At 39.2% G+C, this 14,376-nt stretch overlaps 1 protein-coding gene across 23 annotated transcripts in view; it reads right to left on the reverse strand.

Annotated features, from left to right (window-relative positions):
* The window catches only part of dlg1b (discs large MAGUK scaffold protein 1b), a 147,250-nt gene that overhangs the window by 58,850 nt on the left and 74,024 nt on the right, over positions 1 to 14,376 (reverse strand). For all 23 annotated transcript variants that reach the window (XM_081374960.1, XM_081374959.1, XM_081374957.1 and 20 more), the window contains one exon: positions 6,529 to 6,579. In XM_081374960.1, coding sequence (XP_081231086.1) covers positions 6,529 to 6,579 — 51 coding nt within the window. The remainder of the gene's footprint in view (positions 1 to 6,528; positions 6,580 to 14,376) is intronic.

A 14,376-nucleotide genomic window follows, 5' to 3' on the forward strand; every position in this document is an offset into this window, starting at 1 on the left:
CGCGGGTTCTTTAGGGACACCTAATCTGTAGCTCCGCCTTAGCTCTGAAGCTCCGTGGCTATAATGAACAGGCTGCGATGTCAAGATTGCAATGCTGGAATATGCATAGACAGTAAAAGAAATGGACACAGCGACCCCATAGACTTCAATGGAGAAAAGTGAAGCAAATTAGAAGCACTCACTTCCTGATGGCTGAGCGTACTGCGCACTCAAACTGAGCTTGATGACGTAGATGTGACGTGAGCAACCTGTCTGACATTTGTAAGTCTTCTAGTAGCTGTGCCAAGAGAAATCTGAATCATTCCCTTCCGAAACTTGCAGAGACGGAGAGCATGAGTAGGAGCTGTCCATGAGCAGGAGCAGGAGCAACTTTATGACTCTCTATGGGCTTCTCCCTTGACTTTATGCCTCCACGTTCCCCCTGATTGACTGCGAGCTTCTTCTCCTATCTATACGGTAATTTCCAGAGAGTCGTGTGGTTATGACGCAATCGTTAGCTTATTTTTACAAAAACTGCTTCTACTGGGCCATAACGTAAGATACAAGGTAATGGAGCCTTTTATACATTGTGGTGTTTCTTTAGAAATAAACAGTGGACAAATAGAGTCTTTAAACGCCTCAGAAGTTATTCGCTGTCAAAGTGACACCAAAATGAATGGGAGTCAATGGAATGCTAACAGCAGGTGATGGCTTGTTAGCCAATGGCGGCCCCCGGGGATGGTATGCTTTTCAGGAGCTGGATTAACCCCATGGGAATATGTGTGTGTGTGTGTGTGTGTGTGTGTGTGTGTGTGTGTGTGTGTGTGTGTGTGTGTGTGTGTGTGTGTGTGTGTGTGTGTGTGTGAGAGAGAGAGAGGTGCGGGCGCGATCGAACAGTGGAAACATAAAAACATACTCCGTCATTTTGTTCATACAGGACATCATTCAAACTGCAAAGTGTTTAGCTTATATAGCTTATATTGCTTATATTTGTGTACACTCGCAATATAAAACAACATTGTACTTTTCTCAAACTGTAAACTCATCGTCAAACTGTAACCTACAACTGTCACCCAACCAAAATCTCTCTCTCTCTTACACACACACACACTGTTTAAAAGCAAAAAATATTTATCCAACCCCATTTAAAACAGTCTGTCGGTGCCGTCTTTTGGACATTCATCATATTGCATTGGTTTTCATTTCTTGTCCTCAAATAGAGCACTAATCTGTTTATTTTTAAGTTACACATTCTACATTGATTAAATATAAAACCAAAAGTGTTTTTAATGGTAGTATTATTTTATACAGAAATAAATTATTTATGATTAAGATGATAATAAAGTAAGTGTATAATTATGATTATATTGATCTGAAATACAGCAAATTAATTTTAAATTCATTCAGGTACAATTACCAAGCATATCTCAAGGTCTTTTTGTCTTTTTATTAATTTAATTAATAAACTAATTATATAAAACTATTGTCAGTACAAATAAACTGGTTCTATGCCTTTACTTTATTAATAAAACTTATTTAAAAAATACAAGGCTTAAGACATTCATTTTTCTTTGGTGGAACAGCCTGAGACATGCAAAATAAAATAAAAATTGCCTTCTGCATTTTTGTTTTGCTTTTCCCTCCATTGTACCGAACTCGTACCGAACCGTGATGTCTGAACTGAGGTATCAACCGAACCGTGACTTCTGTGTACCGTTCCACCCCTAGTGTAAATGCATTTCAGGAAAATTATATATAAAAGATTGTTTTGCTACCCAGTTAAAACAACAGTCTATTTCGGCTAATACGTCTTCCCTATGTGTTTTGTTGTTGACATCAAATGCCACGTCTAATAAAACTCTGGTATGGACTGTACCGTTTAAAGTGCCTGAGTTCAGTGAATAACTTTCACAACTTGCATTTTACTTTTATCTATTTATTTATTAAATATTTAATGGAAATCCCACATCTATAATTTAAATGTATTTAGTCATGGTGCTTTACCATTGTTGAGAAAGTTGCAGTTTTTTAATGTTTATATTTTAAACATTTTTGCACATACATTTGGAACTGAGCTAGATTTGCATGTTTAAGAAAATACAGAAAAAGATTTGTATCCAATAAATCTAAGAAATAATCTAAATAATTGTTAGCAGTCCTAAAATAAATGCCACAATAAAAATGGCTACAGCTTGCTCTGTTGTCTACTAGCTTCACATTGATATGTATTGTATTTGTATTGGTTTTATTGATTTGTTGTTGCAGCCCTGGACAGAGAAATAGCTCTTACCACAGTTAAAGTCAACCCACAGTCAATAACAATGACCAGAATTTGTTATAGTACTTAATACTGTCATTATTTCACTGCCTTTTACAGTGATACTCAAAACATGTTCAGAAGAATGCTCTAATAATGTGGATTTTTTGGTCACACGCTAACTATTATAAGCCAACAAGACAAAGTGCATGAAGAAACGATGCCCAGACTAAAAAACACCTAAAGTGCTCCAGTTATGGATTGCAACATCAAGTTATTCTGTTATTGCGATTAAGAAGCAGGCTTAAAGTTGAGCTGACAACAGCTTGTGGAGGAGCATTGTTTATTTATGCAGAGTTAATAAATGTGCACTACAGAGCAGTGCTGAATTGGGTCACAAAAAAAGCATGATGAGAAGGGGGGGGGGGGCCTTAGGCAGAGTCGGGGATTAAGTCTTGACTGTGGAAGGCAAGATGGTGCTCTTTTTTTCCTCCCTGGTAAAACTGCAGAGATGGAATGAGTTGGTTAGTCGGGAGAGCGTTTCTCATTCTTTCTCAAGCGCTGATGGCTCTGATGCATTGCATTTTAATTGACAGACTTTGAGCTGTTAAATGGAGTCACTGCAGAGGGGTATTTAAAGCTTTGGTTGCGTATCCGCTTGTACTTTAGGAATGGCTGCGGGAGAAGTACACAGTAACCCGAGTCAGTGTTACACAAGCTGTTCAGAGGGGAAATAACGGAGAGAGATCTGTGATACAATTTTAAAAAGATTCATCTGCACACTTCTCAGCTCTAATCTACAGATTTGTTATTGTCCTGTATGCTATGCAAATTGTTATCAGTCAATACTAAATCAAAACCAACCACATTTACTTTACCAGATTATTGTGAATGACCTTTGGTGCGTGTTATTTCAAAGAAAAAAAAAATGCAAATGAAATGCAAGTATCAAGTAACTTTGTGGGCGGGTCTTGGGCGCTGTTGCTATTTTCCCGGCGGGATAAATGACTCTTGCGCCCGGCGCAAATCTAAAAGGGGTTGGTCTGAAGTAGCTTCATTATTCATAGGTGTGGTTTGGGCGTAACGTGAAATAAACCAATCAGAGTCATCTCACATTCCCTTTAAGAGCAGATGTGCTTTTTCCATAGCGGATTGCTATTGTAACGGTGGATTTGCCAGGCGCACGCCAGGAGCGGTTCACAGCCGAGGAGAGCAACGCTCTCGTCACGGCCGTAAAAGAGAGAGGAGTTACATTGAAATGGAGAAACCCACCCAAATTAACTTTGGTTAAACAGGCGTATGATAATTTGGGTAAAGGTGTAAGCTAGATGTATGCTTTTATAATAAATTGTCTATCTATCTATCTATCTATCTATCTATCTATCTATCTATCTATCTATCTATCTATCTATCTATCTATCTATCTATCTATCTATCTATCTATCTATCTATCTATCTATCTATCTATCTATCTATCTATCTATCTATTGTAATAATGTATGATTTGCAAAAATGAAAACTGCTGCTTCTGTGTAGATGAGAGAATCAAAGTGTGCGTTGTGCACACGCTACATTGATTATGGCCAAGCATGCGCCCTTAAAATAGCATATGAATAACATGCGCAACGCGCCACTGACTTTAAACTATTTTTTCCTGGTTAGTGGCGCAATTGTTTTCTAAACCTGCAAAATAGCATGAAGGAACGTTTGCGCCAGAACACGCCTCCTCTTTGCGCTGAACCGCCCTGGGGAGCGCAAGTGTATTTCCTAACTTACCGACGTGCGTCTCTGGAGGTAAAAGTCCGCTTTGCGCGGGTGCAAAATAGGAATGATACATTTGTTGTACATCACACAAAAGATTAAGCGTTAGTTTTACTCCAGAGAATCACAGTAAGAGCTGAATAAACACAGTATAAGAAGTGAACATTAAAGTCTTATCCATAAACTCTCTCTCTCTCCCTTTCATTATCAACAACATACACAGCGAAGTACACAAAACACTCGTTACAACTAACAGTAAACAAATATATACACACCTTTTTCAGTGGGTGCTTAATAAACTGGTAAACCTTAGCCTATATCCGTAAAATGACTCGATGAGTTGTCATAAAGTGTGCGCTCTCACTTTCATTTCTGCCGTGGTCAGTAACGTTAGTCCTGTCGCCAGTGACGTGCGGTGATGTCTTAAAGAGGCTAGGCACTGAGTTATGAAATATTACCTGATTTATTGTTTAAAGGCTAATAATACCAGTAAACATTACGCACAAGCGCGGCATATCAAGAAATGTACAAATCAGGATGTATATCGCGTGTATTCTCTCTCTCTCTCTCTCTCTCTCTCTCTCTCTCTCTCTCACACACACACACACACACACACACACACGCACGTCGCACACACACAAGAGCGGCACAGGCACACACCGCGAGTAACAGTAGTTTATGTCCACTCCACTTCAGCATTAGAATGCAACCATTAATCCTTATTGTTGCACAGCGGCCAAAAGTAAAAGTAAAATCACACACCGCTCAATTGAATATGAAGTCAAATGGCTTGCATTAATTCAACCATATTTATCAATTCAATATTAAGCCCAAAATAGTTTTTGACTCACCAATCGGTAGATTATTTGTAGCCTACATCAAATTCATCCGCCGCCATTTCCTCATGAAGACGTCGATCACAGCTTTGTAAAACTCATCTTTACGGGCCTTCAGTTTGCACAGTCTCTGGCTCTCAATTTAAAACATTTAACTCTCTGATGACAGCCTTTTAACTCTGGTGCTGTCATTTTGGCTTTGAATTTGCCGCGGGGATTAGGCATGTAGGCTATCTGTGGTGTGTAACGTTAATCACGTTAGCTGCGCAAATGTCCAGTAATATCTTGATTTTAATTGGTCCATGTCTGATATGTTACGGAGATGTTACGGGCATACCATATTTACGTCCAAAGGCACAGCAGAGATGTGCTTTTTGACGTACATGTTAAAGAATACAGGATCGAAGTGCGCATGCGCAACATGGGTTTTTCGCTTGCCGTCTGCAATGAATGGACAGTAAAAGCACTGCTTATTCTACGATTTGTTTTTTATTTGATTATGCGTAACTGCTACATTTGTCATCATAACGTCTAAATAATTGTAATAACACACATATTGCATATATAAATCACAAGAATAAACAGTAAAAATACAAATACAAGTTTATTATTTAATAAACCATTTTATTTTTGAATTTTGGCAGGGTAGGCAGTGCCTAGTTTGCCTACCCAGACCGCACGTCACTGCCTGTCGCTCCGGAGACCGTAAGCTGGATCACGAACAGTACAGATCTATCCTCGAGTAACAACGAGAGTAAATGAAGACTGCTATGTTCATTCTTACATCAAACAACAAAACACCTCAATGGCTTATGCGACATTCTTGTCTACAGCCGCTCAAGCATCGAAACAATGGCAGACTCTGTGTCCAGCTCACTCAGGGTGGGTCTATGCTCAAACTGTAGTGTCAATCAACAGTCGTGGGAGGGGCCTGTGCAAAGTGACGTCACATTGCCCTGAATCTGAGAACAGCTCATTCTGAGACAGTGCTTATGATTTATGGGGATTATAAAAAAAGCACTGGGTGGATTTTTAGCATTATAGGGTGGTTGTGTACACACACTGCCAACACACATTTATGTTCAAACACCATGTTAACGTGAATTTTGCATAATAGGTGCCCTTTAAAATGAACGCTGACATGCAGTTGACACCACCCAGTTGAGCTATAAGTTCCTCTCTCCTTAATTGAAAACAGAACGCTGGTCAATATATATATATATATTTTTTTTTTGTGCCATTATGCGCATCAGAGTGAACGACTTGCATTTACTGTATGTGTGTTAAATGAAGGTGGCTTTCTGTTGCTGCACGATTACACTGCAGATTCACTCTCGCTCATATCCAGGGTAAATCACCACTGTCATCCCCTATATCTGTTTTTCTGAACTAGTGACATCATCATCAGCTAAAACACACATGCAGGTTACTTTACTGCTCGAACAAGTGCGGACCCAAATCAGAGTTGCTTTCACATTCAAGTGAATCACACCACAGTTCCACTTCAGACCACCTACTACAGGTAGCCTCGAGTTCGGTTCCCCAGTGCGCTCCCGGGATCGCACGACAGCTTTCACATTACTGATTTTCATGCAAAACGTGCTCTGTTTTGAACTGAAGCTTCCCTTAGTGGCCTGTAGGAACTGCTTTATGGAGAAACCAGAGAACAAAAGCAGTACTAGTCAGTCCACTCACCCTTTCCAGTGTAATCTCCTCATACTCAAAGTCAGCCTCGGTACCGTTAACCTGTAAATAAAACAACATGTCAGAGACTCTTTACATATTTCAATACTCAATTCATTATCTTTTACAGGAGAACTGTATTCATTTCATGGATTGTTTAGTAGACTGTTGCATGTTGGGTATACAGGGAGGCAATGAGATTTCATTCAGGAAAATAAAACTTAATGCAAACAGACCAAGTAAACCTGTAAAACTCCATAAATCTTATTCTTTTTTTATTTTTTATTACTTCTTTCTTTAAAACAACTTTGGTTATGGAGACAGCCTGGTGATAAACAAATTTTGGAAAAAGCATTTATAACTAGGGATTCACAATGATTTTTCTTGTTATCGCCGAAAACTGATAAACTGATAAATAGCAGATAATAAAATGATATACTATTTTGTGTGAATAAATAAAAAATAAATCTAAAAACTAAAATCAGTCGTTTTACATGCTACAACGAATTTAAGCATTACAACATTATAATGTACTGCAAGAAAAAAAATAAAGATTAAGAAAGCATTGATGGTATAGAGATAAAATAAAGGAAATGAACATGCATAATTATGTATCTAATATATGTCAATACACATCCAGTAAATAAATAAAAAACTCTAATATTGGCCAGTAATCAATCCATCAAAAAATTTGTGCATCCCTATTTGTAACCATGTTTTGCTTCGTATTATGAAGAACAAAACAATGAATGAAACTGGCAACTGCTTCAAAGAAGCTGCTTCAGAGGTCCATATTGCGATCACGTGGTGTATAATCTGCAAAGAGAATGTATCTTAAGGGACCATATATTGATTCTTTATTGATTTTTTTTTTGCCATATATCCTGATCCTATAAACAAAACATTATGACCATTGACCAGTCACAGGTGACGCGAATACAAGGTCTGGGTGGATTAAATGGTATAAGCAAACAATCAGTTCTCGTAACGTGTTGGATGCAGGAGAAAAGGCGTTGACAAGGGCCAAATTGTTATGGCAAGGCGACTGGGTCAGAGTATTTCTGAAATGGCAAGGTCTGTTCAGCAGTGGTGAGAATTTACCAAGAGTGGTCCAAGGAGGAACAAACCACAAACCGGCAACAGGGTGTTGAGTGCCCAATACTCAATGCATGAGGGCAACGATTTTCCAGCTATAGAAGTACCTGTACAGCTATAGATGAAAAGTTAAACTAAAATAAAAATCTTGTTGTATCAAAAGCTCAGAAACGGTTATACTGTATATTATGAGGAAGCTTAAGTCTTTCGATGTAAACAAATCTATACTGATCATGTTTATAGATCTTTTATTGAATGAATCTTAACCTTTGCCATGATTTGTTTATTGTATGGATCAAGTATCAAAAGCAGATCACAACTGCAGAGAGTTGTTAACCTAGGGTCAAAAATTACAGGCTCTGTACAGTTAAGTTTGTCTGCTCTGTGTGAGAAAAACTATCTTAGAGAGTCATTGACTATTTTAGATGATGCATCTCACATGTTGTATTTGGAATTTGAACACCTCCCTTCGGGAAGACGATATAGTCCCCAAGTGGAGGACTGTTAGAGTTTCTAGAGCTTTTGTGTCAAATGCAGTTTTGATTGTAAATACTCATTTGAAGCATAAGGATACAGGTGAATTTTAAAGTTTAGGCTTTTTTTATACATCTTAAATTTATGAGGAAAATTTGATGTACGGCTGGGCTTTTGTAGTTCATGTGTTTGTGATGTCTCGTGTTATGTCAGTTTGTATTTTATTGTTGATGCTGCATAAATTGCCCTGTGAAGGGACAAATAAAGATTACTACTACTAAATCAGTTAAGTCTGACATCACACATTACAAGTTCCGGGTCTAAACACTCCTTCAGATTGCAAAAGCAACAAACGGTGCTAATATATACTCAGGTGTACGATTGTGATTCATTATTGTGAATGGTAAAGAATCTTTTGACGTCTATTTAAACCTCCTGACTAGGGCTGAACGATATTTTGTTTTAACATCGACATCGCGATGTGCGAATGAGCGATAGTCACATCGCCGGAACATGCGATGTGAAGGGTAACATTAGTAGCACACAGTAAACACGAGATTGTTGTATGGCTTTTTGCTGGGGTGACATACACGTTCCGCGTGCCTGCACAGTGATTGGTTCGCTGTGCCGCGCTCACCGCTCACAGCCAACATTCACAGGATCCGCCGCAAAAAAAGTCAAAATCAGCTATAGAGCTGGTAAGTCCCGCCCCTTCCGCTAATCCCCCTGGACCTCTAGGTTGAAAAATCGTCAATGCAAGTGAATGGGAGAAAATAATTATTTTCTGGTCCCGTTTGAATTTTGCCATGAATGTGAACATGTTATCTGTGAATTTTTTATATAACTTTTCGTGTAAAGAATGCTACAATTTAGCGTGTAGAATTTTGATACGGGTAGACTTTGTGTGTGAGATCTTTGTGGACTACAACTCCTCGCTGCTTTCGACGCGTTTGAAACGTCAACACCACTAGCACACGGACACTAGCTCACGGATCCCGCTAAACATGGCTGTGTCTTTGGTGCACTTCACCTCCTTCTTTCAGGGAGAGGACAAAATCGTTGATGTTGGCGAAAACCACGGGTAAGTCAACTTTATGGGGTGACGTCACATAGGCGACATGTAGTCTTTCTCGTTATGTCTTTTCCACAGCTGCTAGCCGAAGAATCATACCATATACTGTCAAACTTGTAACATGAAAAGTTATATAAAAAATTCACAGACAACATATGTTCACATTCATGGCAAAATTCAAACGGGACCAGAAAATAATTATTTTCTCCCATTCACTTGCATTGACGATTTTTCAACTTAGAGGTCCAGCGGGGTTTTACGGAAGGGGCGGGACTTACCAGCTCTATTTGGGACTAGCCTATTTCGTCTACAAAAAGGAGGATGTTGACCAAAAAGAGGTAGGCTATTTTGCTGGAGTGTTATAAAGTTGTGGATGGTTGTCTTTTTTTAAAAAGTCGTTTATTTTTCGTGTTCGCATTTATGAGGAAAAAACAATGTTACGTGACATTACGGACGCGACCGTTATGAAAGCGACACTAAAAGACTGCTAAAAGTATGTCAATCATCATTAGAAACTTTCACAGAGACCTCAAACAGAAAGCACAAAGCCTTTTGTATTGATTGTATTAATTGCACAAAGTATTAATTGTATCTTAATTTTAATCAGTATTTCATTATCCAATTTTCTGGATTTAATAAATAGCCTAAAAATTAAATATAGCAGCCAGCGCCTGAACTGGAGATTAAGCTATCATCCATGAACCGAAAATAAAAGGTAGCCTACTCACCTCACACACCTAAAAATAATAATAATATTAAAAAAATAGAAATATAACTATTATCTACAGAGATCTCTACTTTTAAACAGAACCATAAAAAAAAATTTAATCTGTATGAAAAGTGTATTTCTCCCGATCACTGCCGCGAAGATCGCGAGTCAGTATCAACTTCATCTTTACAGAAAACATTTGTTTATTACTAAACAACTAAAATGTCTCATTGCAATATTTTACATATTATTAATCATTACTTTTGCTGGTTCTAGGTGCCATTTACATGAACGCGTCACTGAATCAGCACAGAAAACATAATTTGTCGGGTCCTAGAACCTGAAGAACGTTAGGTCCTGTGTAGAACGTTCACCGAATTCTGAGAGAAATATGTTTCTGGAATAAAATATTAAGTGGCCTTTTTGTTACTTGTAATGAAGCTTGCTTATTAGTGAAATTATTAATAACATGGAATGGTAATTATTGACTTTAGACTGGATTGATGGCTCGCAATATCGCGATATATATCGTTGGGGAAAAAATATCGCAATGTAATTTTTTTTCCAATATCGTGCAGCCCTACTCCTGACACTAAAATGACAAAGATGACCCTTAAACCACAGCGTCTATACAATATGTGACTGCAATATGTCCATACAATATGTGTCAAAGCAATTTTCGAGAAGAACTCAGCTTTGATTATGTAATGCATAGAGGAATTGTGCCTACGTATTCATTAGCATTATGGCTGGCTGCGTCTGGTTTGGTCTCAGCACATAGACAGTGCCACACTCACAAAGCCCCCTGTACATTAAGATAATGAGCAAGGACATTTCCATTCATTGATTTCACTTTATTTGTGATTAGTAGTTTTCAAGATTTGCTATTTATATTGTGATATTTATTTATAAGTGTATTTAGTATTTAAGATCAGGGACTTAACTATTTGCTCAATGTACACCTTTTGGTTCAGCAGGTGTAAACTTTGCACAACTATACAGTAAAATGCTGAGCACCAAATCAGCGTATTTGAATGGTTTCTGAAGAATTATGTGACACTGACAATGGGGTAACTGCTACAGAAAATTCAGCTTTGCAATCACAGGAATACATTACATTTGAAAATATATTGAAATGTATTGAAAAAAAAAGTTATTTTAAATTCTAATAAATTTTCTCAATATTTTACTGTATGTCTGATCAAATGAATGCAGCCTTGGTGAGCATAAGACCTCTTTTTTCTTTATCTTACCGACAAATAGTGTACACGTTACTTTGAATTTGCCATTTCATTTATGACTAGGTGTGCAGATTCCTTTTAAATCTTCAAGTCAACAAATTCAATAAATGATAGAGATATTAGCCTGATTTAATTCTCATCTCAACTGAGCCACAGCAACACCGCCAACATAATGTAGTTTCCTCTAAACAAGCAAACCTAAAAACATTATTCTCACCCCACTTGCCTTCACAAAATAATTTCCACAAGGAGTCAATTATGGTCCCCGATCACATAAGTCCCATGAGGCTCTGTATGCTACCCAGAACCTGCAGCACTGCTGATCCAGCAGAAAGGCTGAAGTGGAGGTTGAATGTGTGGTGCTTGATGAGAAAAACAGACGAAGTGGCCCTGAGTGGCACAATCAAGACTACTGACCTCACTACTCCACAGGAAGACTCAAGGGAAATGAAGTGGAAAACAAACCCAAGAGATGTCAGTTCACTACAGTGCTGAATGAACACCACACTAGACTAATGGGCCTTAGAAACGATATTCCAAACTCTACGCTATTATGACATTGAAGGTCCAGAGCTACCCTGGTACTAGACTCAAGTCAGGCCCCGTTCACACTACTGCGTTTTCGTTTAGAAACGGAGAATTAAAACGAATACGATCTCCGTCCACACCAGCGTTTTAGCTGCGCATTATGGCGCTTTTCCACTGCATGATACGGTTCGACTCGGCGCGGAACGGTTCGGCTCGCTTCGCTTTTCCACTGCGTGGTACGACTCGACTCGGTACGGCACGGTTCGGCTTGCTTTAGCTCGTTTGCTTTTCCACTGCAGTTAGTACCGCTTCAAAGTGGGTGGGACTGATCATTATATAGTTGCCGTCTCTACTACCATAGTCTCAGCCTCAGACGTCATGCCCACGGAACGTTGGCTAAACGTCTGATGCATATGGTACACTTAACTGGAAACACTTCAGGAATGTCGAAGTCGTCATCTGATTGGTTGAATTTTATCGGATTTCCGGGGGGCGCGAGTGTCGCGTTTATTTTCGGTCACCCGGGAAACAAAGCGCAGACGTGTGATTGCGGAAGAAAAACTGTTGTGTTTACATGAGTGACAATGAGCATTTATCAAGATCAGCTAAACGTAGGATTCTCAAAAGTATACGTGCATGAATAGATCAATGACTTACTGCTTGTTTTCTTCTCCTTCTTTGATTTTCTATGCTGACTGACTTGTTGCACGCCGGTCTGTTGTTGTGGGGACATTTCCACGCCCCGAAACGTGACGCTGAACGAAATGAACTGTAATTGGTTGTTTGACATGTCGGTCAAACGGCCTTATGGGCGGGCCTTGGCCAAAGAAAGCAGCTATGAATTCCAGACCTTCAGCCGTCAGTCTGAAGGTCTGGCTACGCGAGACTACTACTACCATGACATCATATTAAATGCGAATTTTTTATTATGTGTTTCCCCATCCACTTCTCGGCAACTGACGAGAGGAACGTCTGCACCTCGTCCACTGACCACGATTCAGCCATTTCTTTTTTTGAAGTTTATACTCTTTTTTTTTTTTTTTGAAGCAAATACTTTAAAAACAGGTTGGCTGTTGTCTACTGGCTATTTAAATCTAGCGGGTTTAGTGTCTCGTGTTGTAAATACAATGACGCTGGTAGAGATGATTCTGTCTGACCAATCAGTGATCTGCAGTGTTTTCACGTCACATTTTAGTATCGGTACGGTACGCTTGAAACCTCAACAGAGGGGGTACCATTTAAAGCGAGCCGAAGCGAGCCGTACCGTACCGTACCATGCAGTGGAAATGCGCCATAAGTGAGCCGTACTGAACCGAGCCGTACCGTACCATGCAGTGGAAATGCGCCAAAGCATGCCGTACTGAACCGAGCCGTACCGTACCATGCAGTAGAAAAGCGCCATTAGAATTGATCTCCGTCCACATTAAAACGACTGAAAACGCGGATCACGTGACCATTCACCAACAATGGGCATGCACGTGCCGGTGTAAACACAACTTCATTGATAAAATTATCCCACCATGCGCTGGTTCTTCCCGGGTTTACCCAAAACCGACGCTCCATGTACGGTCAATACCGCCGCTGCCCGCTGCACACGGGAATTGTCACAGATCACTCGAATAATAGCTTGCCTCCGCCGCATGTAGGCAGTTATAGCATTGTAAAATGCAGAATTTACTTGGACAACAGCTGCTAGCAAAGATATACGCCATGACTGATGACACCCAATCATAGAGCCGAGCGTGAGCCTCTACTACGTCATCGTTTCTAAAGTCCTCCGTTTTGACCCGTCCACACTAAAACGCCCTCCGGAGATTCAAAACGAAAAACGGGTCGGCAGCGTTTCTAAACTTCTCCGTTTTGGGTCTCCGTTTTTGCCGTTTTAGTGTGGACGGGAGGTGCAAACGTAGCAAAAGGTCTCCGTTTTTAAACGAAAACGCAGTAGTGTGGACGGGGCCTCAGTGACACAAAACAGAATCCAGTGATCACATGAAAATATATCTTGATAAAACATGAGTTTAAGATATTGACTACACTTATAGTACCTCAGATATTATTACATTATTGTCTTCATGATCTTTCATCAAAATGTAATAACTTGCTCCGCCTCTAAAGTGGCTTTATGCTGACGTCACCTTGGCTGCATGAGCTATTTTATTATGTAATGCAAATTTGTACCCTTAGGGGTACAACAGGTTGTAACTGGGGCACTATCTTTAAAGGAACACCTTTGTACCTTATTTATGCCTAAAATAGATATATTAGTACCCTGGAGTTGTAATATGAACTCTTGAGGTTATTATTACTAATAATATTACTTTTTTTGCTACAAGTACTATGTACCCTTAGGATAACATTAACAACATTTTAGGTGTAAATGAGGTTCAAAGATGTGCCTTTGACGGTACTGACCCAATGACAAGCTATTGTACCCACCTTTTTAAGAGTGTATTTAGGCATCACATTCCAGTCACCATATTGGTACAGGATGCCCACTCAATCCAATCAATTCGAGATGTATAAAGTCAAGAGCCACCCAATATTTTTTCTTATTGAATATCCAGGTTCTATTGAAAATCCATGACATTACATAAGCAAAATGGGAATGCCACCTGATTTTAAAGGTATTACACCTTTTTCTGCTGGTATCACCAAAAGTAACTTGGCAATAACAGCTTGCTTACAAAAAGGAAACCGATAGAACTATGTGGCATGCTGGTCTGAGGGAATTCTGAATTTCA

Source organism: Scardinius erythrophthalmus (assembly GCF_964197995.2).
Source record: "Scardinius erythrophthalmus genome assembly, chromosome: 9".
Classification (NCBI taxonomy): domain Eukaryota; kingdom Metazoa; phylum Chordata; class Actinopteri; order Cypriniformes; family Leuciscidae; genus Scardinius; species Scardinius erythrophthalmus.